This window comes from Polypterus senegalus, chromosome 1 (assembly GCF_016835505.1).
Source record: "Polypterus senegalus isolate Bchr_013 chromosome 1, ASM1683550v1, whole genome shotgun sequence".
In the NCBI taxonomy this organism is placed as follows: domain Eukaryota; kingdom Metazoa; phylum Chordata; class Cladistia; order Polypteriformes; family Polypteridae; genus Polypterus; species Polypterus senegalus.
The window spans coordinates 246728810-246754026 of record NC_053154.1 but is presented as its reverse complement, the minus strand read 5'-3'; the positions used below and the strand labels follow the sequence as shown (position 1 = coordinate 246754026).

The window sequence follows — 25217 nt, the reverse complement described above, 5'->3', positions numbered from 1 at the left end:
TAAAAGGAAAAAAATATACTTGTTTCTACTGCCCCAATTTACTCATTTGGACCTGCTATTACCAAACTTAAAAATCATTAATCTGCTACAAAACTTAAAATTATTTTGCTTCTATTAAATTATATTACTAAAGAGTACGATATTCTAAACTAATCAATTAAAGACACTGCCAAAATATATTCAGATTATGCTAGTATGAATTTAATATTAACTTTGATTTATTTATTAAGAGCCACCTCAAAATGAACTTTTACAATTAGTCTTTATTTTCTGAATATTCACTTATGAACATTAATAAAATGATGTGCAGTACTCTGTGGTTTTCTGAAAACACTTACCTGCAATTATCTGAAACCACTTACCAAGTGCAATACTGCGAAACATTTTATGATTCATACTTTCAGAATACTTGGACATTACATAATATATGATACTCTGTTAGTTTAAGAATGGAAAACTGCTACTGACAAAGGTATGCATGCAGCTACATATCTGCACCAGATATTATGGTGAAATAAGAACATCACAACAACTTGCATGTTATATAGTGAAATTCTGTACCTTGGCCGCTGCATGAGGGGAAGCTCCCTGGTCCAGGAGAAGAAGTGCAACTTTCTGGTTATCGTAGTGTGCAGCTACATGCAGTGGAGTTAAACCACTCTAAAACACATGCAATAGACTCTGTTAATAGTCATGTACAACACGGCAGCTTTCACAAACTTTGATGGTTATAGCTCTGTAAAACGAATTGGTTCTTTTTGGTACAGGTAAAACAATAATCAAACATGTATTGAAATACCGAGAAATCCCCCCAAATACATTCTATACACAGTAGGATCACACACATTTAACAGAATGAATACCGCCTCTCTTCCAGAAACACCACTGCCATCCATTAACAAAAAAGATTAAAAGTATTAGTTGGTGTAATGGGACAAATGTTAATAGTAGCTTATGCACAACTGTACAAACTTTTCAAACTGTGGAAAGTATATGATTCTCACAGGTGGCAACACACAAAAACATCTAAAATATCTTTGTAGACAGAAAAAATGTTAATTTAGTTGTTATAGAATTGCATGTGTTCTTCTTGTCAATATTTCTTAATTCACAGAAAATAAATAATTGTTTTGCATGATTGTGTCCAAAGCCTGTTTTTTGACAATTGTTTTATTTTCATTTTTTTTAAAAGCATGGCATGATAGTAGGTTGATCATATAAAAGTCCAGCTGCTTTGTGGCAGTTTGGCAAATAATATTAGGGCCAGCATTTTCTGAAAGAGAAGAAAGCAAAGCTGTTGGCCTGCTTTATTTTAATCACTTCCAGATTGTCATTCCTGGAGTTTTATTCAGTTTCTCTAGTTTCTTAATACTATTCCCACAGTGCTTTGCTGAAATCTCAGAACATGATAAATAAAACCATTTTGAGCTCAACACTCTATGCCTCTGGATCTACTATGAAACTAATGAAGCTTACAGAAGTGATGTTAATTTGTATCCCCCCATAGCCTGAAAACTATATGCCATAGGACATTTTATTCACACCAGTGACTGTGAGATGTAAGATAATCCAGTGCAGCATTTCTAATCAAAATCTGAGATGCAGTGGTAAATTTTTGAAAACGTGTTGTGATCTTTTGTGGAACAGTTCTAATGAAGAAATTAACAATGGTTATCCAGACCTTGTTTCTGGTTGTGAAGGGGCTCTCATAACAGTTCAAACTTCAGGGCCCCAAAAATGTAGGTCCACCGTCAAAACAAAAAATGCTTTGCTGGGTAAATCTGATGCATACTGTACAAGCCTTCAACCTAGTTTTGTACAAAAGTATAAAACTAATATCTTTTATCATATTATAGTAAATTTCATACATTGATGGACTGTTTTCATTGGCAGCTTTGTAATAGCCCATGATACACTGAAAATATCTGTTTTTTTGTTAAGTGCCACAGAGGCAGAAAAAATGATTGTAGGTAGAGGCACAGATGGAGCCTCCCCCCAGAAATCATCAGGCGCAAGGCAGCTAACGACACGGGGACAGGGAGTCAGTCCATCACAGGGTGAACACACAGAAACACACAATTAACCAATACCAGTTCATCAAACCTGCATGTCTTGGGACTATGGGAGGAAGCCAGTGCACCTGGAGGAAAACCACACAGACACTGGGAAACATACATATAACATTGACTATAAAGGTTTTTTTGTCAAATACACATTTGAAAACTTCATTAAAATGATTATGCTATGCAAAAAATCCAGATAGATGTGGGCTTGGCTTTTTTTAAGGCTTAACTGATCAACTAAGCTAATCTTGAATCTTTCTTATAAAGATCCCATAAAATCCAAAAGCTCTTCATAGAGTTTCCCACAGAATTACATTAATTATCAAAAACACTTTGCTTCTTGTTTCAGTTTCTCTTTGAATACAGTAGTTTATTATTCTGTGGGTGTCCACAGCCATGGGCATCTTCCATGTCCTGGGCATTGATAGTCGTCATAGAGGATGATCTAGGGCAAGTATACAGTACAAAAAGTGCAAAGTGTTTTTATTAAAAAGTAAAGGCAACATGAAGTGTCCAAAAAGTGTAGTACGATCAAATGTCTTCCATAAATAATCCATAACAGTGCTGTGCAGGGATAAAACCAAAAAATAAATAAATCCAATAAACAGTTAAAGCCAGGAATAAAATCAAAGTCAGGATCAGCTCAATGCTTCTCTCCCGCTCACTTTTATCTCCCCTGCTCCCCATAAGGTCTGCTCAGCAGGGCAGACACACCGGCAAATGAAGTCGTCCATCTGGCTGCTGTTCTAGTCACCTCTGTTGGTATCTGCTGGGATCAGCCGAGTCCATCTTCCTCTTCCAGACACTTCTGTCAGTCCCTGAAAAACCTCCGAGCCCACGATTGTCCCTGCTCCAACCAATTAATAGGGTTAACCCACTCATGGAACGCCATTCCATTTGTTCTTCCACAGGGCATCCCTGACTCTGCATTGCACTAACCCTAAACCTAACCCTAAGCCTAATTGCACTGGCCCAACTACCTGATTCTGTTTTCCCTCTCTTCCTTTTGTCTTCCCCTTCTACCTTTACTCAGACTATACATATCTTTCAGTGTAAGTGACACTATCACTGACCCACAGAAATGCTAAAGAGGAAAGGCTGAAGGAAATCACTCACTCACATGTGCATAATTAATTAATCCATTGCCCCATTAGCCTTCTGTGGCTACACATCTTTTCTATACACCAGTTCACCCACACTAGTGCAAATGAGTATCACTGTTACTTAAAAAAAATCCTGCACCTATATTATCTGCCATGGACCCTTAATATGTTGTACCACATAGATGCAAGGATCAAGAGCAACACCAATACCATGCCATTTAAATGCAAGACATCCAGTAAAATTTAAGCTCTGTATATATAGGATGACTTTCCAGAATAGAGCACAGTGTCAAAGTCCAAACACATAAGGCACGTAATAAATAGAAATAGAAAAGTGTATCTTACATGGCAAATATAACACTACAATACTCCAAATATGTATGAAATCAAAATGAGAATATGTTTTCAGGTCCATTAAAGAAGGATAGAAAGTAGGGTAAGAATCTGAGGAATTGTATAGCCATCCAAAAATACATGGCCACAATCAAAGGAATTAAGTTATCCATTGATTAACTGTATCAGAAGAGGAAAACAGAGAACAAGAAATGCTAAAACATGATAGTCTTTTTGAAATAGAGAGAAAGCACATAGTTGTGATCCAGCCAAAAGCAAATTAAGAAAAAGTGTCAACACAATGGGAATCATCGTATGCTTTGTACACAGATTCCCTTTTGGCAGCATGAAATGTGTAAAAAGTTAGATTAGAAATTCTGCCAAGTAAATGTAAACCCTAGAAAATGAAAACATTACCGTTCTCCACAGTGCCATTTTCTGTCAAAGAAAATTAGTATAAACAATATCATATCCATACTCCAATATTTTGCCTTGTTGGCTACATTTAAGATAGATTTGTAATTTCAACACCATTTAAATCTCCTAGCTATGAAAATATTAAAACAATAACATACTTTTGCATATTCCTCCTAAACCGGTAAATGAGCATTTTGTCCATAGTTTGTCAAGGACACCGAGTATGGGAGTAAAGGAAGGACAGGCGGAGACCATTCACATGGACTATTTGCTGCCAAAAAACAACAGGTGGCAGTCTCTGTATACCACAGTACCTACATAGATACCCTCAGAGCAGGTTGGGAATTACATTCCTGCTAAACAGCCTTGTTGGGTTCCATAGGTGCAAGGGGAGCCAGGGGGAGCGGCAGGGACAGACTCTCCCTATTTTAAAGAACTTCTGCCTGACCCAGAAATACTTCCAATGTTTAGTACTGTAACAAGGGAAGTACTCCCGGCTCTTGTATAAAAAGGCTCCTCACCTCAGACAATCAGAGTCCAGAGGCGGAGGACGAAACTAACTTAGGGAGAGTAAAGAAAGTGAGAGGGAAGAAGGATATCGTTTTTAAATGTGCTTGTGCAACCTTTAAGAGAAGCCTGTGAGAGGTATTTATGAATAATAAAATCTCTATTTGAACCCAGGACTTCTGTTGGTGTGTTGGGGGCTCAGTGCCGCCCTATACAGGTCACAAGTCATTTACAATGAAAAGAATGTAAAATAATGCAAGTGTGTAAAACATTTATTTATTATAATCATTTGTTTATTAATATTGGAATATGTATTTTTAAGTATTCATTTGCCACAAATCTGCATATAAGCAAAATTAATGTGTTACCAACTCTAGGACACTCAAATATAAATTACAGTAAGCCCATGCTGACCATTTGGTAACATACTTGTACTAGACTACTTTTGATGTCTTTTATAATTTATTTAAGGTGAGATTATTGGCCTGTAGTTACTAGTGGATCAATCAGATATTTTATTTCTATTCTACTGTGACCTTCAGCCTGGCTTTCTGCCTGAACATATGTTTCCATTATGTAACAACTGTCAATAATATTTAATTGCCAAACTGAAACATAAAATGTGGTGACTTGTCCATGGAGACGTTCCCTCTTTGTTTGCATTTTCACCAAACAATCTAAACAAATGCTGTCCAGCCGACTTAACTGTATTAACTGGGCTGCTGCAATGTATTCTTGTCTGTCCATTAAAGGGCAGATGCCCAGTGTGTATATGTTCACTCCTTCTGTCATCTGATGCTGAGTTTGGCATCCAATACCAGACTATGTTTACTGTTATACAGTTTAAAAAGTGGATGGACAAGTAGATAAATCAACATCTCTTTTAAGATCTTTGTGGCAGTGAATATGCAGCTAAACACGTGTAAATTTACCAAGTGTTTTTAACCTATATGTACATTTTTCATTGAACTATAATATTCTCTATCAGTAACAGCTTTTGATTTCTTAAAGCATGACTAATTATGTTTTCATCATATTTTGGACCTACAGAATATATGATGTAACACAACAGCTCTTAGTAATGCAATTAGCTGGATTTAACTTGAGCTTCACCATGTACTAAAGTATGACAGAAAATGCAAAATCTCAGGATCAAATAAAAAGCTAAACAGAAGTGAAGAATCCTTGTTAACTTAATAATTAAGCAAATATTAGGGAGAAAAAAATAAATGCTTGATTAAAACATAGAGAATTTCTTTATGAAAGATTGGGATATTATGAGCATATTATATAGAAGGACATGGCTAGCCAAATAACTTATGAGTAAAGAAGCAGAAGCAGCGTTAAGTTTGGAAGGATGCACCAGAAACTGAAAAAATAGCAAATACTCCAGATTGAGTAATAAAAGTGCTATTCTTCTTTGTGTGTTATTATTATTTAAATCCATGACAATTAATCAATGCTTTTATAATACAATTCAAGCCTGACCAACCCAAGCTTTCATTTCATTTAAACCCACTCATATACAGAATTTTTATAAAATGTATGACTGCCATAATTTTCAGAAATGCCACAAATTAAGTATTTCATCTTTTGATGATCATTTTGATCATCCTATGCAACCCTTTTAGTTAAAAGAAATGGAACCAGAGCAGGGGCTTACCTTTCCTGCAGCATCAGGAGAAGCTTGCTTTTGTAGCAAAAGATTGGCAACTTCAATTTTCCCATATTTTGCCGCTACATGTAAAGGAGTAAATCCTTTCTGTGAACAGATGACAGAGCCTGATTAATTTATGCAAGACTTTTCGTAGCTTCCTAAAGACTGCCATGTTCAACTGGTTGGAATACTGTTGCTGGAAGTAAATGTCACATCAAATCTTTTTCACATAGGTTTTTATTTTTTTGCATCAATAAATCCCTTACTAGTTTGAATTGCTAACACAAATGACTGCTCCAGGATAGACTTGTTTTTCTTGTGATTGGGGAGAGAAGAGTTTATTAAGTCAAGTCTAACTTACTTAATTCCAATTATGACTCAAAGTTTTCCTAGGTGATAGTTTCAACTACATAAAAGTGTGCTTTAAATAACAAACAAAGTAAAGAAGAAATGGACAGTGAAAGTGATAATTCAAACAGCCAACGTTAAGAAAATTAAGTGGTTATGAACATTTTATATGCAGGCAGAGGTTTTTAAAGGACAGTTGCAAGCTATGTTAATCCATATTCATTTGATATGGTTAAGATATGGCTGTATCTGCATCATATGCTGCTGCATTAAATGATTCTGAATCAAAAAGGTTATATTTCCATTACAGTCTTCCCTACATCGATCCTGAGCAAGGGCAACGGTGTCATCAGATTTGTGTTAGTGCTTTGCTTTAACTTCTACTAATTAATTTTGGTGACCTTAATAGTACAAAGTGATATATTTTTTAATTGTGTCATTTAAAAATAGAAACAGAGCAAAAGGACTCCTAATAAATAAGTTTTTTAAAAATTATTTATTTACTTCTTCACTGTGTGCAGTTTTGGCTAGAATGCTTGACTATAATTGAATACAGTGTTTATACTGTACTTTATGAGACAGATTCATTTTGGATAAAACAATACTCCATCAAGCTAATCCAGATTTGTACTATTCTATAAGAAACAACCTCCAAAATGAGTCACAGCAGTTTACACTCTAGTCCCACCTGGATTAATTGCTATTGTACTGTTTAAACTAACTCAGAATTTGTAACATAAAGGTGACATTTCACTAGATGTGTTCAAAGCAGTTGTCATTTCAAATTTCAGTTCTCAGCTGTGTTATATCTTTGCTTCAAACTGTAAAACAAAGTATAAGATAACTGAAATATGCCACTTCATATACACAATAATAGTCTTTACAAATTCTGGAAATCTGAAAATCTGTATCTTTTAATAAACTGAACATTCTACAAAGAAGTAAACTCATGCCTTCTAGGTCAGGAGTCACCAACTCCGGTCCTGGAGGACCACCGTGGCTGCGGGTTTTTATTCTAATCCTTTTCTTAATGAGTGACCTGTTTTTGCTGCTAATGAACATCTTATGAATTCATTTTAATTGACTTGAAGACTCAGGCCCCTTAACTGTTTCTTTTTCCTTAATTAGCACCCAAACAATAATGAGATACAAAATGAGCCAAAACAACTGGTGTCCATCATACAATATCTGAAAATAAAGAAAGGTGATGGTCTCAGGAATGTTGATCTGCTCAGGTCACCAAAACATTTTAACAGTGCTCTTAGAAAAGAGAAAATCAATAGTTTTGTAAATGTATGCTATTGCACAATGAGAGCAGCAACAAGCCACAGAACTAAAGAATGGGTTTAATTAACAACAAGACTCAGCGCCTCATTAAGCAACTGGTTGGAGTGAAATTGGTTGGAGTTTGAGGCCCTGACTTAATGAGTCTTCTCTTGGCTCCCTCAATTCATATTTCATTTCTGTTTGAGTACCATTTAAGGAAAGTAATGAAGCAATTCAGAGGAACGATGAAGAAAGTCAGGGGAACAAATCTTAAAAGAGAAGTAAATTAAAATGAATTCACAAGAAGTTAATTAGCAGCACAAACAGGGCACTCATTAAAAAATGGGTTAGAATGAAAACCTGCAGCCACGGTGGTCCTCCAGGACTGGAGTTGGTTACCCCTGTTCTAGGAGTTATACACTTACATGATTCAAATACACATTCTTTGAAATGTCATAAACTGTTTTCTGAAAACTTTTAATATGGAAAGAAATGACCCAAGGACTTTAGCATTTGCACCGATCAGCTGTTTGATTCATAATAATCTGAGAATTACAGCTAAATTAATAAATACTGAATAAAAATGGTGCGTTTCTGCACTTTTTAGTAGAACTTCAACAGCACATGACAGTGGGAAGGCAACAAGTTAAATGACCTTAAAATACTTTTGATAAATTTGGATCTACAATTGAATTTTCCAGTACTGATTCATCTGCTCTTCCATGCAACCCTAGCTGGTAATTTGAAAAAAATCACAGCTTCATGGAGGGAAACTTTGAAATTAATACTTTATAAAGGACCACATTTCTTGCACATTAGTTAATTCTGTGAAGTGCATACATACTGTACATCTTCTGAATGAAAGATTCTTGGTCTGTCATTCATGTTGTTAACATCCTTCAAAGTTCAGCAGATATGACAAACAAATGTACAATGCTACAAATGCTTAGATACCCCGAAGGTTGGAGTAGAAACCATAATAGCAGTTTAATATTATGTGTACTGCTCTGTATTCATACCTTTGCTAAATACTGAAGAACATTACATTTAATACACTTGAACGGAATAACATTATATTTATCTACTGTACAAATATTTATAATAAAAGAGTAGGTTTAAATGCATAGTGTGTGTATACTGGATATATGTGTGCACAGCCATCCATCCATCCATCCATTTTCTAACCCGCTGAATCCGAATACAGGGTCACGGGGGTCTGCCGGAGCCAATCCCAGCCAACACAGGGCACAAGGCAGGAACCAATCCCGGGCAGGGTGCCAACCCACCGCAGTGTGTGCACAGCCAATAAAACATTTTTGCAAATCTATATAATCAGAGACCATTGCTCATGTAATTTAGTACAACTCTTTTAAACATGATTTGAGCTTCCTTTACTACTCACTTTTCCAAACAATGTTTACCACCTTCTTTGTTACTCTGAAGAGTTTTTAAGAGAAATGAATGCATTGAAATAATTTAGAGATTCATTAGGACTGTAAGAACAATGTGGCAGCATCTTCTGAGGTATTTTCTTCTTGTGCTGTCACAGTAGAGATGTGAGGATGTATATTGACAGAAACAGCTAATTAATGGGCTTCTTGAACAAAAAGCCAGTACTAATCTGGGCACAAGAAGCTTTGAATAGTAATCCGTGTTTGTGGTTTGTTATGTATTGTGACCGTTTCATCCCAGTGGTTATCATTATTTTAGTAGGATACAAATTTTCAACTGTTAGGAATTTAACAATGGTGTAATGCACAACAGCTGAACAACCAGTAGCTTAAGTTTTGTCAATACTCTCGAAAAAAATGGGTTAAAAATTCAGTTGAACATTATAACAAGTAAATATGAAAACATCTTTTTTATCACTTAAAGAAATTATACTTTATTTTAGTTATATTCTATATGTTGTTTGTTAACCTTAACAGAGTTTAATGAAGTAAAAACTAAAAAATGTTTAACTCGAAAAATGAATGAATTTTGCATTTGTTAGGATCAAATCTGATTTAAATTTACTCTGCATTTGTTCCCACTGTAACAGTCATTTTATTTATACCCTCCAGATTAATTCCCTTAATTGATACCACATTTCAACTTGCATTATGAGTATTGAAACCCGTGTGAACAAAGAGAGAATACGCAAGTTAGGGAATGCTTTATTGCAGAACTGTATATAAATTTATTCACAATAATTCAGCTATGAGATGTATCCATGCCAGGTACTGACCTGGTTAAATAATATAGATTGATGAGAGGCCATACAAGTGAAAATAGAGTGCCTCCAGTAATTAGTGTCACAATGGAGAGAGCTGAGCTCTGGTATTATACACAGTATAAACACTAAATTAATAATGACACAGAGCTGGTGGGGGAAGTGAAAAATCTATGGACTAAAGTAAAAACAGTTCCCAAGCTCTTGTGTTTGTTGTGTTTATCTTTGTAATAGTTAATGCTTTTGATTTGCAACAACTGGAATGTGGATATTTCTTAATTTATCCTGAATTACAGTAAAACATCTGTTGGTTTAATAATCGTTTTTTGCGAGCTTTTATTTGCATATGAAAATTCAACTGACTGCAGTTTTTGAAAGTATAAAGAACAAGTTAAAGTCCTTCTCACAGAGTATGTTTCACATTATAGCTTTCAAAACCAAATTAGTTCATTCAGGCAAATGGATGCAGTCTGTATTTCTGGAGGGTCATGTCATACCGGGCAAGCCATCCATAAGCAAAAAGTTTAGTACATCAAAATCTTGCACAGATGTTTATTTTAATCATTCTAAGTCTCTAATAAAAATCATTTTTTCAGACTGATTAACTTTTAAATTACTACACAGTCTTTAGCCACCTATTGAGTTCATTTCATTTTTTGTGAAGTTTACGGCTGCATGTACATATTACTTACCTTGGTTGTAATGGCAAGGGATGCCCCATGGTCTAGCAGAACAGAAGCCACATCTTCATTCCCCTCCCTGGCAGCCAGGTGCAGCGGGGTATATCCCGAAGTTGTGCAAGCATCTGGAGAGGCCCCATGTTGTAAAAGCTGCTGAACAATATCAGGTTTTCCCAGTCGTGCTGCGATATGGAGGGGAGTCTGGTCATCCTGAAAAGGTGAGGGACTAATTGAAGTATTTTACTTTTGCAGCTGATAAATGTAACATTAAAAATGCCTATGGAAAAACAAATTAGACACTGTAGATGGATCCAAGGGTTGTTAAGCCTTAAAAGTTAATTTAACAACAAGAGATTTGATTACTGTTTTCCATGGAACAGCAGAACAAGCAGGAAAGGAGTCAACACCTAGCCTCTAGGCACTTTTGGAATTTTTTGCATTCTTTTAGAACAACAAACTGTGCCCCACCACCTTTAAACAATAAAAAATATATAGCATGTATATATTAAAAGGGTGCCAAAAGCTCTTTTTGAAAAGGTGTAGCACAAACTACAGTAATACATTGTTTCACATGTAAAACTGGCATTTTTTTGTAATTGCTTGCACGCATGCTGGAAACTTTCAGAGGTATGTTAGTATATATGGTACGTGGTTTAAGCATTTTTCTACCCAAAGTTCTCACACTTTAGCTTCACACTGGCTGTTTTACCAAATATCATGTCTGAAATGTTGCTCTCCCCTCTAGAAATCACCACAGACATACCTTGGCTTTTGCTTCCACTTGTGCTCCATTTTGAACCAGATATTTAACAACTCCAGCTTGTCCAGCTCTTGCGGCCATGTGCAGTGCTGTTTCTCCTCTCTGAATGAAACACAAAACACACACACACGTCCTGAGAAAAGTCCAGCACAGTAGCAGAGTGGAACAGCATAACAAAACAAGACTTCTCAGTTAAAGCTTGCCTGCCCTGCTCTCGCTGCTTCTGCTCATACTCAGCGAGAGTGCAGGCAGACATAAACATTCACACAGGAGGCCTCTTAACAGCATGTTGCTATGGTAACAAAGATATACCTCAAGCCAGTTAAGTTTTCTTTCGGAATTTTTTTCTTACAAAACCAGTCAAAGAACCTTGTAAGAATGTTTTTTTATCTGTATTGGGAACTGTGAAGTTGTTACATGCATAGAAGCATACTGTATCTAACCCCCTCAGACAAGAAAAACAGGTACACCTCACCCCCGCATAATTAGAGCCTTGAGACTTGATAACGTCCTTTCATGCCCTTCGACTTAATAATTATTTGTTTTGACCATGTGATAACAAGGCAGTCCCATTCCAAAGCATGTACAAAACCTCAAGCGAAACCCAAACAAACTCACCACATTTGCTGTATTTGGAGATGCTCCGTGGTGGATTAACTGAGCCACAATATTTTCATGTCCCATAAAAGCAGCAACATGAATTGGTGTTAACCCTGACTGCAGAGAGGGAAAGCAAAATTAGGACATTTTTACACTAACTCTGCATTCATATTTAGTATATTTAGAGCAGGAAAATCATGATGTTTAGCGCATTTTAATGATTTTAGATTGCACTGCACTGACAGTAAAATTTACCTATCTTTAATGGATCAATATTGACAATCCATAAGCTTCTGGTCCAAAATATGGCTACCTTAGTTTAATATTGGCACAACTTAAAAAAAGCATTCAACATGAAGTTTAAAAAGGTGAGGCAGTGTGGCATACTGGTTAGAACTTTAGAATTCAAACCCTAAGGTTGTGAGATCAGATCTCACTACTGATGCTGTCTGACCCTGAGTAAGTCACTTGACCTGCTTGCGCTCCAACTGGAGAACCAAAAGAAATGTAACCAATTGCATCATAAATGCCATAAGTTGGCTTGGATAAAGGCATCAGCCAAAAAAGTACTGTATATGTTTGTAAAATATAGCAGTTCATATCTGCCAGCATGTTCATTTTTTTTCCAGCATCAAAGTCAATTTATACAGGAAAACCACATTAGGAAAGAAACAAGTCATGAAAGCTTTTCTTCACTTACCTCTGTTACAGCCTGAATTGATGCCCCGTGCTTCAGCAAAAGTTCCATTACTTTAGTGCGGTTCTTCTTGCAAGCAATATGAAGTGGTGTAAAACCATTCTAAAAATAAGCCAAGTAACACTGTTCAGACATTTTGGCAGAGTAGAGTGAAACGTATAGCAAATGCTGGAAAGCTTTACTTAGATGTCTGTTTACCAGTTAGAACAAATACATTACCATATGTGCAATAGACACATTGTCTTTCTTACTCTGGATTTTTAAGATTTTTTGAGGACAGCTTACTTGTGGGTGTACACACTGTATGGGTTTTTTTAATTTATTAAACACCAGTGACACACCCATTCTTTCCTTACTACAAAAGTACATGATACTCCGCTGCCTTTGCTAAATATAGATTTCTATTAACCCTTTTGCCTGCGAGCAATACTACAACTAAATCAAATGCAGAATTTCATCATTTTGACACTAATAAAGAAGGAAGCAGCACAAACACTAGTTACTGAATAATATTTTATGCTTTAAGTTTACTTTCAAATTCCTTATTTTTACCAATATACTGCATTTTAGGTTAATCAAAAAAGCAGACAACTTCAATTTGATTCTATCTTCATTTTATTTAATGAAGCATTAAAAATACGGTTTGAAATTGTTTTATGTTTTGTACTTCAATTGAAATCACAATGTTTCCTCCGGTGAACAGTCCATTGATGCACTAAAAATGTCAAATACTGAAAAAAGCCAAGCATTATTTCAAATTTGGGTATACAGTAAATGTTTTGGTCTACAAGGCAGTTACTTTGGTGTTTAATCATTTGTACTGAGGGCAGCGTTACTGTACTTACTAGTTTATTTTCAACATCACACATTGGTACATTACTATTTTACTACAGATGGCATTCCAGATTTGTGCATGTTTTGATGAAGAAACACTAAACATGACTCAAAAGAACACTATGAACTTTTAAGAATCAAATTTACCATCATCTGTAGCCTGGCAGACTCATTTGAGAAGAAAAAAACAGAAAAATGTCTTATGCACACCATTTTTCCTAAGCCATAAATTATTTTAGAGAAATACAATAATAGCACAAAACATTTTTCAGCATTGGTCTAAATGAATTTCTTAATACACTGCTGAATTGTTTTAGTAAAAAGACTATTTGTTCAAATAGAAAATGCTTAGTGGAAATCAGACTCCATCATTTCATCATTCACAGCAGGTCAGTAGTCTTTTATAGATTATTTTTCTACTCACCAGAGCTTTGGCATTAGGATTGGCCTTTTTGTCCAAGAGCACCTTAGCGACTTTGTAGTGGCCACAGTGTGCAGCAACGTGGAGAGCTGTCAGGTAGTCATTTGTGACATCATCAACAGGCACATTGTGCTGCAATAAGAACTGGACACAGTTGAGGTGATCTCCTTGGGTGGCCATGTGCAGCGGGGATAGACCATTCTGTAGATTTGAAGCAGAATAACCCATTAGCATGTACTTACAATGTAGTTTCTGTTTTGTCTTAACCTTCATTCATCCATTTTTGAAGTCACTCAATCCAAATTAGGCAATTGGGCAGCCATAGTCTATTTGTTCAGAAGTGTGCACAGGGTAAGAACAAATCATGGAAGGGTCACCTCGCCAGTACATAGTAATATACACTCCTACCTACATTCAATTCTTATGAGCCCACACAAAGTTATTAAACAACTTAATTATGTATCTTTTGAATGTTGCTGGAAAATGAAAGTTCATAGAAAAGACCATAGAAACATGTGAAATCTAGAAGTACAGTGATCAGACCAGGGTTCAGACCCACTTTACTGGAGATATGAATCAGCAGTGTCAACCACTGCTACATGAACAAAATTGTGGTGTGACATATGGACCTGCAGTAATTGAGAATAGTACAGATAATGTCCTTAGAGGGAATGAAATGATTTTTGGTAACCTGGGCCTACATGGAAACCACAGCAATAGTGTCCATGGACTTCTAGGGAGTGACAGAGTCTTGTAGAGAGTAGCACAAAAAGAACCATATTGAACAGTCAGTTTGCTCAGACTAGAAAAGAGGAGTGTGTAACAAGGACTTTATGATGACTAAACGGAGCAACATGATACAAGGAGTTTTTGGGGGACTGGAAGGAACAACATGAGTTTCAAGATGAAGCAGCATAAGTAAGGAGCCCTGGTAAGCTACAGGGTCTCCCACAGGCACAAAATTGGGAGTAGTGATATCAGCTGGGCACCTCCCGAGGCCATAGAGTAGTCGCTTGTTTATGGCTCAGGAATTTTGAAATGCTCCTGTGAAGGGACTTTAAATCACCAGTCGTGCCAGTGTGCCAAAGATTTCTCTGCTTCATGTGTCATTAATGAAGTTTTGTTGAGTTAATCTGGGCAATGAAGACAAAAAATATACAGTGTATGATGAGCACCAGGTCTGAAATTGCTTGGTTAGAGAAATCAAAACATCAGATCTCAAGGACATTGGATGGATACATTTATGATGTGGGGATTGACAAAATTGCTGGAAACAAGAGATTTAGCCACAATGGCGGTGCTGTACTTTATGCAGTTGTTTTACAGGTTCAAGCAACTACAAAGTCATTTCAGTGAAGCAAACTTGAACGGGCAGTATATTGGAACTGTATCCTTTCCCTCCACTCCCTATTCACATTCAGAGCCACCTTATTCTATTTCTATTTCTCCATGGACATGGGAGAGCTCAACCTCAACACGGAAAGTGAAAGTAATGCTAATAACGTTGTAATATGAAAATAGTAGATACCTCATTTAATATAAAATCACCATAAATTCACACACATTTTCTCAGAGGAATGTCGAAGGACAAATTTAACATCCCACCCCAAGATGCAAAGTTATATGTTACACTTCATGACTCAGCTTTCCCTGTAGAGAAAGGTGTATTCTGTAGATATGCCATGTCTTTTTGGGTTGGGATCTTTCAGAGACACAATAGCAGTTTCAGAGGAAAACATGAATGACACTGCATCAGAATTTGCAGATGTATGAAACTGATTTCAAAAACAGGAATTGCTGATGCAGATTTCAATGCATCTTCAAAGGTATGCTGCATAATAACAATAATGTTCTTCAGCTTCAAAGATGAGCAATTAGCAAGCACTGTGAACAGCTCTGTTCTTACTGCTAAGGTTTAATAAAAAAAGTGTTTTAAAGAGGAAAGACAGAAATGTTCTTTAAAATAGAAAGACATGATGGAAAAATCCATCCATTCCGCTATATCCTAACTACAGGGGTCTGCTGGAGCCAATCCCAGCCAACACAGGGCGCAAGGCAGGAAACAAACCCCAGGCAGGGCACCAGCCCACACTAGGGACAATTTAGGAACGCCAATGCACCTAGCCTGCATGTGTCTGGGAGGAAACCAGAGCACCCGGAGGAAACCCACGCAGACACGGGGAGCACATGCAAACTCTACGCAGGGAGGACCTGGGAAGCGAACCCAGGTCTCCTTACTGCAAGGCAGCAGCGCTACCCATTGCTCCACTGTGCTGCCTGATGGAAAAATAAAATGCTAAATCATATTGATGACTGTGGTTGGCTGGTGCCTTGCCCAGGATTTGTTCCTGTCTTGTGCCCTGTTTTGGCTGGGATTGGCTCCAGCAGACCCCCGTGACCCTGTTTTAGGATATAGCGGGTTGGATAATGGATGGATGGCTGGATCATATTGATGAAATAACTACCTTGACAACATACAAAAATTGAACAAATCTATGTAAAGCAGTTGACCAGACGAGTGACAAGATCTGAATGATGTCCTTTCATTTGTAATCTTTCTTATGTGTTTATTAATATTATAATGTGGTGCAGCTCTGGAGTCATAGGTTCAAAACTCAGACTGAATACTATCTGTGTGGAGTTTGTACATTTTCCCTGCATCTGTGTGGATCTTCTCTGAGTATGACGGCTGTCATCCCAAAGATGTGCATTATTTTAGTTGGCTACTCTAAATTGTACTTGTGTTGGCAACTGGAGGACAGGAGGCATGACCTGTAATGGACTGGCAATGTTGGACTGTTCAATGTTAGTGTCTGGGGCTGTGGGAACAGACTCTAGCCCCGATATCTTTGAAGTACAGGTAGATAAGGAAATGGAGAGATCACTACTATATAAAGCTACATTTTGCATCTATCAACACATTTACTGCAACCAACACACAGATATTAAAAAGTTAAAAAAAAAAGTTTCCATTTGTTTATCTATATTTAGTCAGCATGCTTTATAAAAAATGTATTACAAAAAAAAAACATACAATAGTAATATTAATTAAAAAACAAAGGGTGATTGAAAACTGTATGTGTTGTACAGTTGTAAATGTGTGTCTTAAAAATTTGGATAGATGGAAGAATATTATTGCTCTTTGCATAGCAGGATTCTCATTTACTAAGGAACTAATGTGACATTTCTTCTTGCTGCTATATTATAATAAGAGTTTTTGTTTATACCATCTTTTGCAACTCTCTTCCAGTTCTTTTCCCTTATTTTAGTTGCTTTGACATGTGCATTGAAAGATACATTTTATTTGAAATTGTAAATCTCTGATTGTAATAATCATTATCGTTCTATATAAAATAAACATTAATTTCAATGCCGGACATTTTAAATATACTTTTGAATTGCTCCTTGTGATGTCACTCATCGTTTATATAGTTTTATGTGCGGTAAGCAGTTTAAAATAAAGTAAGGTAATTAGAGATTAGGGAAATACCTTTGTTTTTGATAGAATAGGGGCCCCTCGGTCAAGCAACATCTCCACAACCTGTTCATGGCCACTTCGTGCACCACAGTGTAAAGGGGTCAAACCATCCTATAAAAAGAAAAACAAGTTACATAATATAAAACAAAAAATGGACCGAACAAAATTTATCAAAACAACATTACTCTTAATATCACAGGTTTTTAAATTCTGAAAGTTAAAAAAAGGTCCTGTTATATCCCATGTAAATAAAATAATGACAAAAGGAGACTGCAAAGACCACCACCACCTATCCATTAATGCTACAATTTTATATAAATATATATATAGAAATGACACAAACAAGAATTAACCTGAGCAGCTTGAATATGTTTTTCTTACTTTTGGATTGGCCAGCATAGTATAGCTGTAGAAAGTGCCGTTGCCCATGGATCCAGTACCCTAAACTCAAATCTAGCACCCAATTGTTTGGAGTCTGGCATATTCTGTGTCTGTGTGGGTTTTTCTATGGGTACTTTGGTTTTCTTCATTCATCATAGATATGTTTGTGCTAAATTAATTAGATTACCTGGTGACTTGAATCAGACTCTGTGTGTGTGTGTGTGTGTGTGTGTGTGCGTGAGTGGGATTTGTGATGGACAGGATGCCACTTCCAGGCTGGTCCCTGACTTGTTCTTTAACCTATCCTTGAATCTGTTATTTTATTAAGTGAGACTGAGAATGTTTTTAATGTTTTCTTTGGTATTTTTTTTCCTAAAAAAGTGTAGTTACCACATTAAAAGAGGTTAAAATGGACCAGTATGTTATGAATGATTTTGGTTGAAGGACAGGATTTATAAAGGTTAAGCTTAAGCAAATATACAGTATATATAATGGGTGGTTTCACGTGATTTATTCTTATCATAAAAGATGGAAATGACTATCTCTGTTCTTAAAGGCAAGCAGGTCGATGACAGAAAATAATCTTGTGATGTCATAAGGTGTTTTAGATAATGGCAGAAACATTATATGCAAATTTACTTAGGTATCTACTTTGTTTATGCACCACAAAATCAAAATACACAATCAAATAATGTGCTTGTCAGGGAGAGGATTTACCAAAAGGCATGCAGTATGTACAATAGGAAAAAGGTAACATATAATACTCTATCTTATTTTTCATATCATTCTTACCCAAAATCAAATTATCAAAAAGCATCTAATACATTCTGTACATGACAGATGTATGTATTGTCAACAGTTATTATTTAGTATCGCAAAGTAAACCAGGGATTAATTCTTATAATTATTACTGATAACTGCTCTGAAAAGGAGCAAAGATAAAGTAAAATGATACTACAATTCGAAATGTATTCTCAAATCTTGTGGTGATTATAGTAGCCACAGATGTGCTACCAAGATGGTGTTTTCCTGAATTCCATGTGGTGCTGACACAAGGTCTACAAGTAACCTCTCCACAAGTGACTAAATACTTTTGATCCCTGGTGCTGAGGTTGTGATTTTTCTGTGTAATTTTTTGTCTTTGTTTTGACAACTAACACTATTCACATCCAGGGCTAATTCTAGCCTTACACTCATATGCTGTCAGGGTGGGATTCAGCTCCCATGAGTCTAAAGTAGATTAGGTAAGTTCAACAAAGTGTGGAAGAATGAATAAAAATAGTTTTAGATACAATACAAAACATCTGAAATACATTTCTTGCCAGTTGTCATTTTTGCAGCCCCAGTAAAGGGGCAACTTGGCTTTCACTCTCTGATACCAACACAGGGTTATGATTGGATGATATTCAAACATATATATTCTTTTGAAAAAAATATGAAAAGATAATCCTCAACTCCTCACCCTGTTATTTTAACTAATACTAACTGGTAGTAATTTTAAGTTACTTTTTGATGAATTTCAGACATCTTTATAATACTACTAATTACAGATGTCAGGCACTGTGCCCTCAAATACTGTAGATGGAGCTGACTCACTATTCATTAACCAAATTCATGCTTTGTCCTGCTAAATCATGAAGTTAAAAAGTCAGAAAGATGATCTTTGTTTTGGAATATACTGTATGCAGAATTAATTGAAGTTATTTTCAAAACTGAATTTATATCTCTTACCTTTGTTTTAGCGTCAATTTTGGCACCTTTCTCCAGCAGCAATTTGACCATGTTACCATTTCCTCTTTTAGATGCTACGTGCAATGGCGTAATGTCGTTCTGCAAGTTAGAAAATGCAAACATGTTTAAAAACCATTGAGTATGCTAAGTACAAGGACTATCAATTGTGATGCATAATTCAAGAAATTTTTTTGCATATTTTCTATGAATTACACTACCACTAAGCAAGGTATTGATTTTGATTTAATATTCCCACTCAATGGTTACCACAATGAGCTCATCAGCCTAAATCTGTTACTAAAGAATACTGTAAACAGTAGCCTGAAACCTCTAATAGTTAAAAATTGAAGGGAGCGGAAACCTAATTCATTATTAACTTTTGCTTATCATTTTTTTCAGTAAAGTATTTCAGTATAATTCCCGTAACTGTCTGACTAATGGTAATTTTTTTAAAGAATAAACTTGTGGAAGAAAAAATCTATATGTACTTTGAGACCACACTAGTGGATACAATTTCATTTATAATTATCATTAATAATAAAAATATCCCAAAATTGTGAACATAGCATAGAGGATTGGATTTAAATCTTTGTAAACCTATGCAGTAGTAAGCCCTATGCTGTTGGTTAGGTTATACTTCACAAACTGGTCCAAAGAGAGGAGCCTATATAAAATATCAAATTCTCTGAAATATTTATCAAAAACTAACAGAGCCTAGCCTAAAACTGATTTACCTTTGGAGATAGGTCGTGGGGTGAATTTTATTACTGAGCATCTAGTGATGCTATACCCCACATACAGTAACCCTAACTGCTCACCTTGTTTAAGTTGAAGGGATAAAATTAGGTATGATGCTATTAGGTGCTCGGAGCTCATCATGTTTGAAAAAATAATCTGTGATAATTTTAAACCTGCACACTCACCAAAAAAGGGAGTAATATATAATGCAGAAAGCCAATTCAATAATCAATAAACTGGTAAAAATTGAGAAAGAGATTGAAAATGCCAGTCAAACACGGTATAGCTCGTCTCATCTCTTTAATCATTGGATCTGGAAACAGGTTTCTTGAATAAGTATAGCCTCGCTGATACTCTGAAAATGTCCTAAAAGAGAGTCATTGTGCCAGTATTGGAATACTTACTTAGCCCATGTAGATGGACTTTAGACTGATACATATGAGTGCTGCTTCAGTCTTACTTTGATTTACAAGGTAGAAAACTTTGACTATTGTCTGAATGCATACTACCTACAATTACGATATTTAGATCATGGAGTCTTTATAAAAAGAGTATATGTGGTGCCTAAAACAGTTCTATAGCCAGAATCTGTAATACTAATAGGTAAGTTCAACATTCACAAGTAAAATGATGGACAGAATTAAAAGGTCATGAATTAAGTAAATGGCCAGCTTGACCAGAATATATATGTTGAACCAATTTTAAACTTTTATATTACCTGTGAATTGTAAATAAAAAATGACATGGTCGCAAACAAATTTGCTCATACGTGTACCTTGTATCAAAGCAACCTATGATAAGTTTTTAAATGATCCTCTTTACAAACATTTAATCTGATCTGATGTCACATACTCTTTATATATATATTTTTTTAATTTTTAAAAAAGGTCTCAATAGAGATGGGGAATTGGGTCTGACAGCTTTGGTAGTACAGAGTCTGAAGACTTAATAGGGTAATGAATATTCTGTTGAATACCTAGCAGACATTTCTGTGCCAGTGAAGTAGAGAAAACTACCTCATAGGGAAGACTGAAATACTGTACTTCATAAATATTTAAGTGAAAGTAAAGAGAATATACAGTAAACTGAACTAACAGACTGGTGTAGGGGAGCACTGGATAGTGTTGAATCTGAAAGGAAGTTTGTAAATAACAATGATATTTTCTGGTCAATGTAATTCTCCATTTTCACTGGTATGCATTTTACTATCTATTTCAATAATTATTCAGAGTAATATGGTATTTATTCTTCTGAAAAGAACAATTTCATACCAAATTGTTACACAAAACATTTCCAGTTCACGGCAGTTATAATGCCTTTTGATACTTAAAAGCCTTCAAGTTATCTCTATTTATAAAATGCTAGGGTCTATACGTCTGTCACACCATTACTTGTGAACTACTGGGGCTGGAACCTTGATCTTGGTGTTGATTGAAAGCTTATGACCTGAAAACCTTCAGGTAAATCAAAAAAATGGAGGTAGCACTAACCTCAGCAAAATGACCTGCACTTGTGTGTTTCTTACAACAATGTGATCACAAAACCAAGTGACATGGAATAAAGAAAAAAAAGGACTAGTGACATCTGCTGAGTGTCAATCAAATTGCTGAGGCTGATCACATGACAAAGGATACCATAACAGGAATACGAAGAAGAAGAGCAACACCATCTGATTAGTATCAAGTGCAGGAAACTGAACGCAAGAACGACAAAGAGAGAGAAATGCATGCGACCAGAGGTCCATGTGTTTCACTAGTAAAATAATAATGTATACAAAAAATTCCTCAAGCTGAACTTATTTTGCATAGTGCACCTAAAAATGGATTGCTGAAACCTGCTTTCATTTTTACATCTAATTACCAGACCAAGAGCAGATCAAACAAATATGAGCTATCATTCCCTTCCTATCAAAGAGGAAGAAAGAGAAAAGTAACTGAACCATTCCCTTAATTATAGAAAACATTAAGTTAATAGTTTAATGTTTCTTCCACTAGAAGTTAAACATATGTAACTTCTCAAGCTATTAATTAAATTCAAGATTATTCCAGCTTCATTGAGTATACTGGGGAGCAAGTCTAGACATGATACCAGTCCATTTCATGGCACAGCCACAAACACATCCACAATGGGGTCAACTAGAGCCAACAATTAACAGTTGTCAGTCAAACAACCCAGAGAAAACTCCTTGCAGACATAGGAGAGCAGTTGAACTCACATACAAAGAATGACTGGCGGTGGAAATTGAACCCAGGATGAAGTTACTGAATAAAAATGAAGAAATGTTGTTCTAAACTGGAGTATGTTTCTCACAGTGATAGCTATTAACCACTATAATACATTAACAGAGCAGTTGAAAGTATCCATTAACATGAAGGTTATTAAAAAACAAATTTGAATTATTCTTTATATATTGTCTGAAAGAGTAGTAATGTGTTAGTCCTGGGAGGTCTTGAGGTTTTGCCTTCAGAATACATTTGAAAGGCTTTTTCTCATTACTGCACAACAGATAGAAATGCAGGGCAAAAAATGAACAAAAAGCTTTCACGGGCTAAGAAATTTGATCTTTCTCTAAATCTTATTTGATTCAGACTTTTCTATACCAGGCTATTTACTTTAAAGAATAGGATATCAAGAGACATATGAAGTTGCTCCAGATACCCGAAAATGCAACCAGAGACTGCTCTAGAACCAGAAGCAGTTACTGGGGCAAATTAGAGGCTGCTCACTATGAGGGACTTATTGAGCTTGGAGTATGGAATGAGGTGGAAGAAACGCTTGAATGGCAGGGATGTAGTGCAGCTGAGACAGAAGTACAGTACAATTTCAGTAGAAATGATATTGTTTAATCAGGCCAAGTGGGGCCTGTGTTAGTGAGGCCTTGTGTTAGCTTTCTGTTTATTTTAATACTTTTTTTAACCCCTATATATATAATATATAATATATACAGAGAGAGAGAGAGAGAGAGTCTTGCATGTGTGTCAGAGGGTCATCCTCCAAGTTCTTCCTAGGTGTGTGCTACAACCCTAAGCTAAAAGGGGGTGCTGCTGCTGTCTTGTCTTCTTCTTCCTCCACAGAGCAGAAAAACTGGCCAGTAAAGGCAACTGACTCCGCCCCTTATGATCCCTGGGACAAAAAAGCGAGACTGCCCAGAAGAAGGTGTCACTTCTTGTTCAAGCGACCCAAGGAGAAGAGTGCCACCGGCTGTTCAGAATTGCTTTAATCATGTTGACTGAGCTAGCCCGAGTGTTACAGGGTAACCTTTTTACCTGTCATTCCCTCTGGCATATGATTGCTCACAAATTACTGGGACTAGAACCTCGATCTTGGTCTCAATTAAAAACTTATTACCTAATACTTTGTGGAAATTCAAAAAGATTCCAGTAGCACCAACCTCAGCAAAGTAACCTGTGGTTAGCGCAGCAACACCGGCCCACTATCAACCAATTCATAAAGGCCGATTACATGATGAAGAACAACAATAAGAGCAGCACCATCTGCTGAGCGTCAAGTTCAGGATACAGAATGCAAGAATGACAAAGATGGAAAAATGCATGAACAATCCAGAGACAGCACTGTACAGCAACAATCAAGAAGATCGTTAATAAGTCTAAATGTTCAACTACTTGAAAGCATTGCTTTTATATCCTTACATCGATATTTCTTTGAAGACCACTACTTAGAACAGTTACATCATGCTGAAAACAAAAGAATGTGTTGCCAAAATAGAAAAGTTGTGCCTTTTGTACAGTAGATGAGCCACCAGAAGTCATAAAATACATTATCAGTTCTGGAGGAGTAGAAAGAACTGAAAAATATAGAAGTATCAGCAGCTCTTTATTGTTAAGATGGTTTTTATTTGCATTTTATTTTAGGACAACGGGTCGTCCGTGTGTTTCACTAGGAAACAATTATTTTTGGTTCATACTAGTTTTGTGCCAAATTTTAACACCATGGTTTACTAAGCAAAAAAACTGCAAAAATACACAAAATGTTTTATTTTCTGCAGCCCTAGAGTTCTTTTCTTGGCAAATGACAGTTTTAGCCAATTGGTCAACACATAGAACTAAACAAGCAGTTGCACATTTAACAATATTTTTCTTTGATGTTCAAGGCTGAAATCCGTCACAGAAAAATCTCAGTGGACTTGGCAGTCTGATTTGTGTCAACCTCAATACAAACAATATGTAATCATTGTGTAACAGTAATAAATATCAGTTTAGACCATTGGGCCATATTTAACACAAATTTCAAATGTTTTTTGAACTTTATTACTAGAAACAAAAATGATTTTTTTTTATAAAGGAAGCAGTATGATTGGTCCACTTTACAGAGATAAGCATTTACAGCAAGTGTTTCCCACAAACATCAAATTATCAAAGTTCTTTATAAGTGGCAGTGACATAACACCTCTTCAACAACAACAAAAAGGAGTAAAAACTCCATGGCAACTCCATATCCATAATTTCATGGACCTACTTGATGTAAACTCAACTGAAATATTTGACCTAAAGCCTAAACTTCAAATACAATTATTAAATTTAATTCAAGAAAAATATCTTACAAAAATTTTCCATAGTGCTTGCAGATATAGTTGCTGAAAAAAAGATTTTCTGGATTTTATAGTAAATGTGCAAAAAGACTTTGTTAATTATTATTGATAGATAATTTAAACCTCACCCTTGCTGTGAAGTCCACAGCAGCACCTCGGTTCAGCAACAGCGTTGCTACATTGATGTTCCCATAATGGGCAGCAATGTGAAGAGGAGTGAAACCACTCTGCAAAACAGAGAAAGAAAACGTTAAAATGTTGTAATATTATCATGTGCACATTTCTGAAACAGTGCAAATGTAGCCATTTGCTAAGCTCTGACTGACTTCCAAATCGTCTGTTAATATTTCAGCTCAGCCATTTGTTGTTAAATACCCAGTGTCTAAAACTTTTTTTTTAAATGAACCATGCTTACAAACCTTCCAAATATAACTTGCCATAG

The 25217-nt window shown here is 35.9% G+C and overlaps 1 protein-coding gene across 10 annotated transcripts in view; it reads right to left on the bottom strand.

Annotated features, from left to right (window-relative positions):
- ank3b (ankyrin 3b) overlaps positions 1-25217 on the bottom strand; it is a 633883-nt gene that overhangs the window by 135669 nt on the left and 472997 nt on the right. For all 10 annotated transcript variants that reach the window (XM_039771398.1, XM_039771378.1, XM_039771390.1 and 7 more), the window contains 10 exons: positions 24904-25002; positions 19489-19587; positions 17389-17487; positions 13902-14099; positions 12647-12745; positions 11965-12063; positions 11350-11448; positions 10599-10796; positions 6087-6185; positions 562-660 (listed from right to left, as the gene is read on the bottom strand). In XM_039771398.1, coding sequence (XP_039627332.1) covers positions 562-660; positions 6087-6185; positions 10599-10796; positions 11350-11448; positions 11965-12063; positions 12647-12745; positions 13902-14099; positions 17389-17487; positions 19489-19587; positions 24904-25002 — 1188 coding nt within the window. The remainder of the gene's footprint in view (positions 1-561; positions 661-6086; positions 6186-10598; positions 10797-11349; positions 11449-11964; positions 12064-12646; positions 12746-13901; positions 14100-17388; positions 17488-19488; positions 19588-24903; positions 25003-25217) is intronic.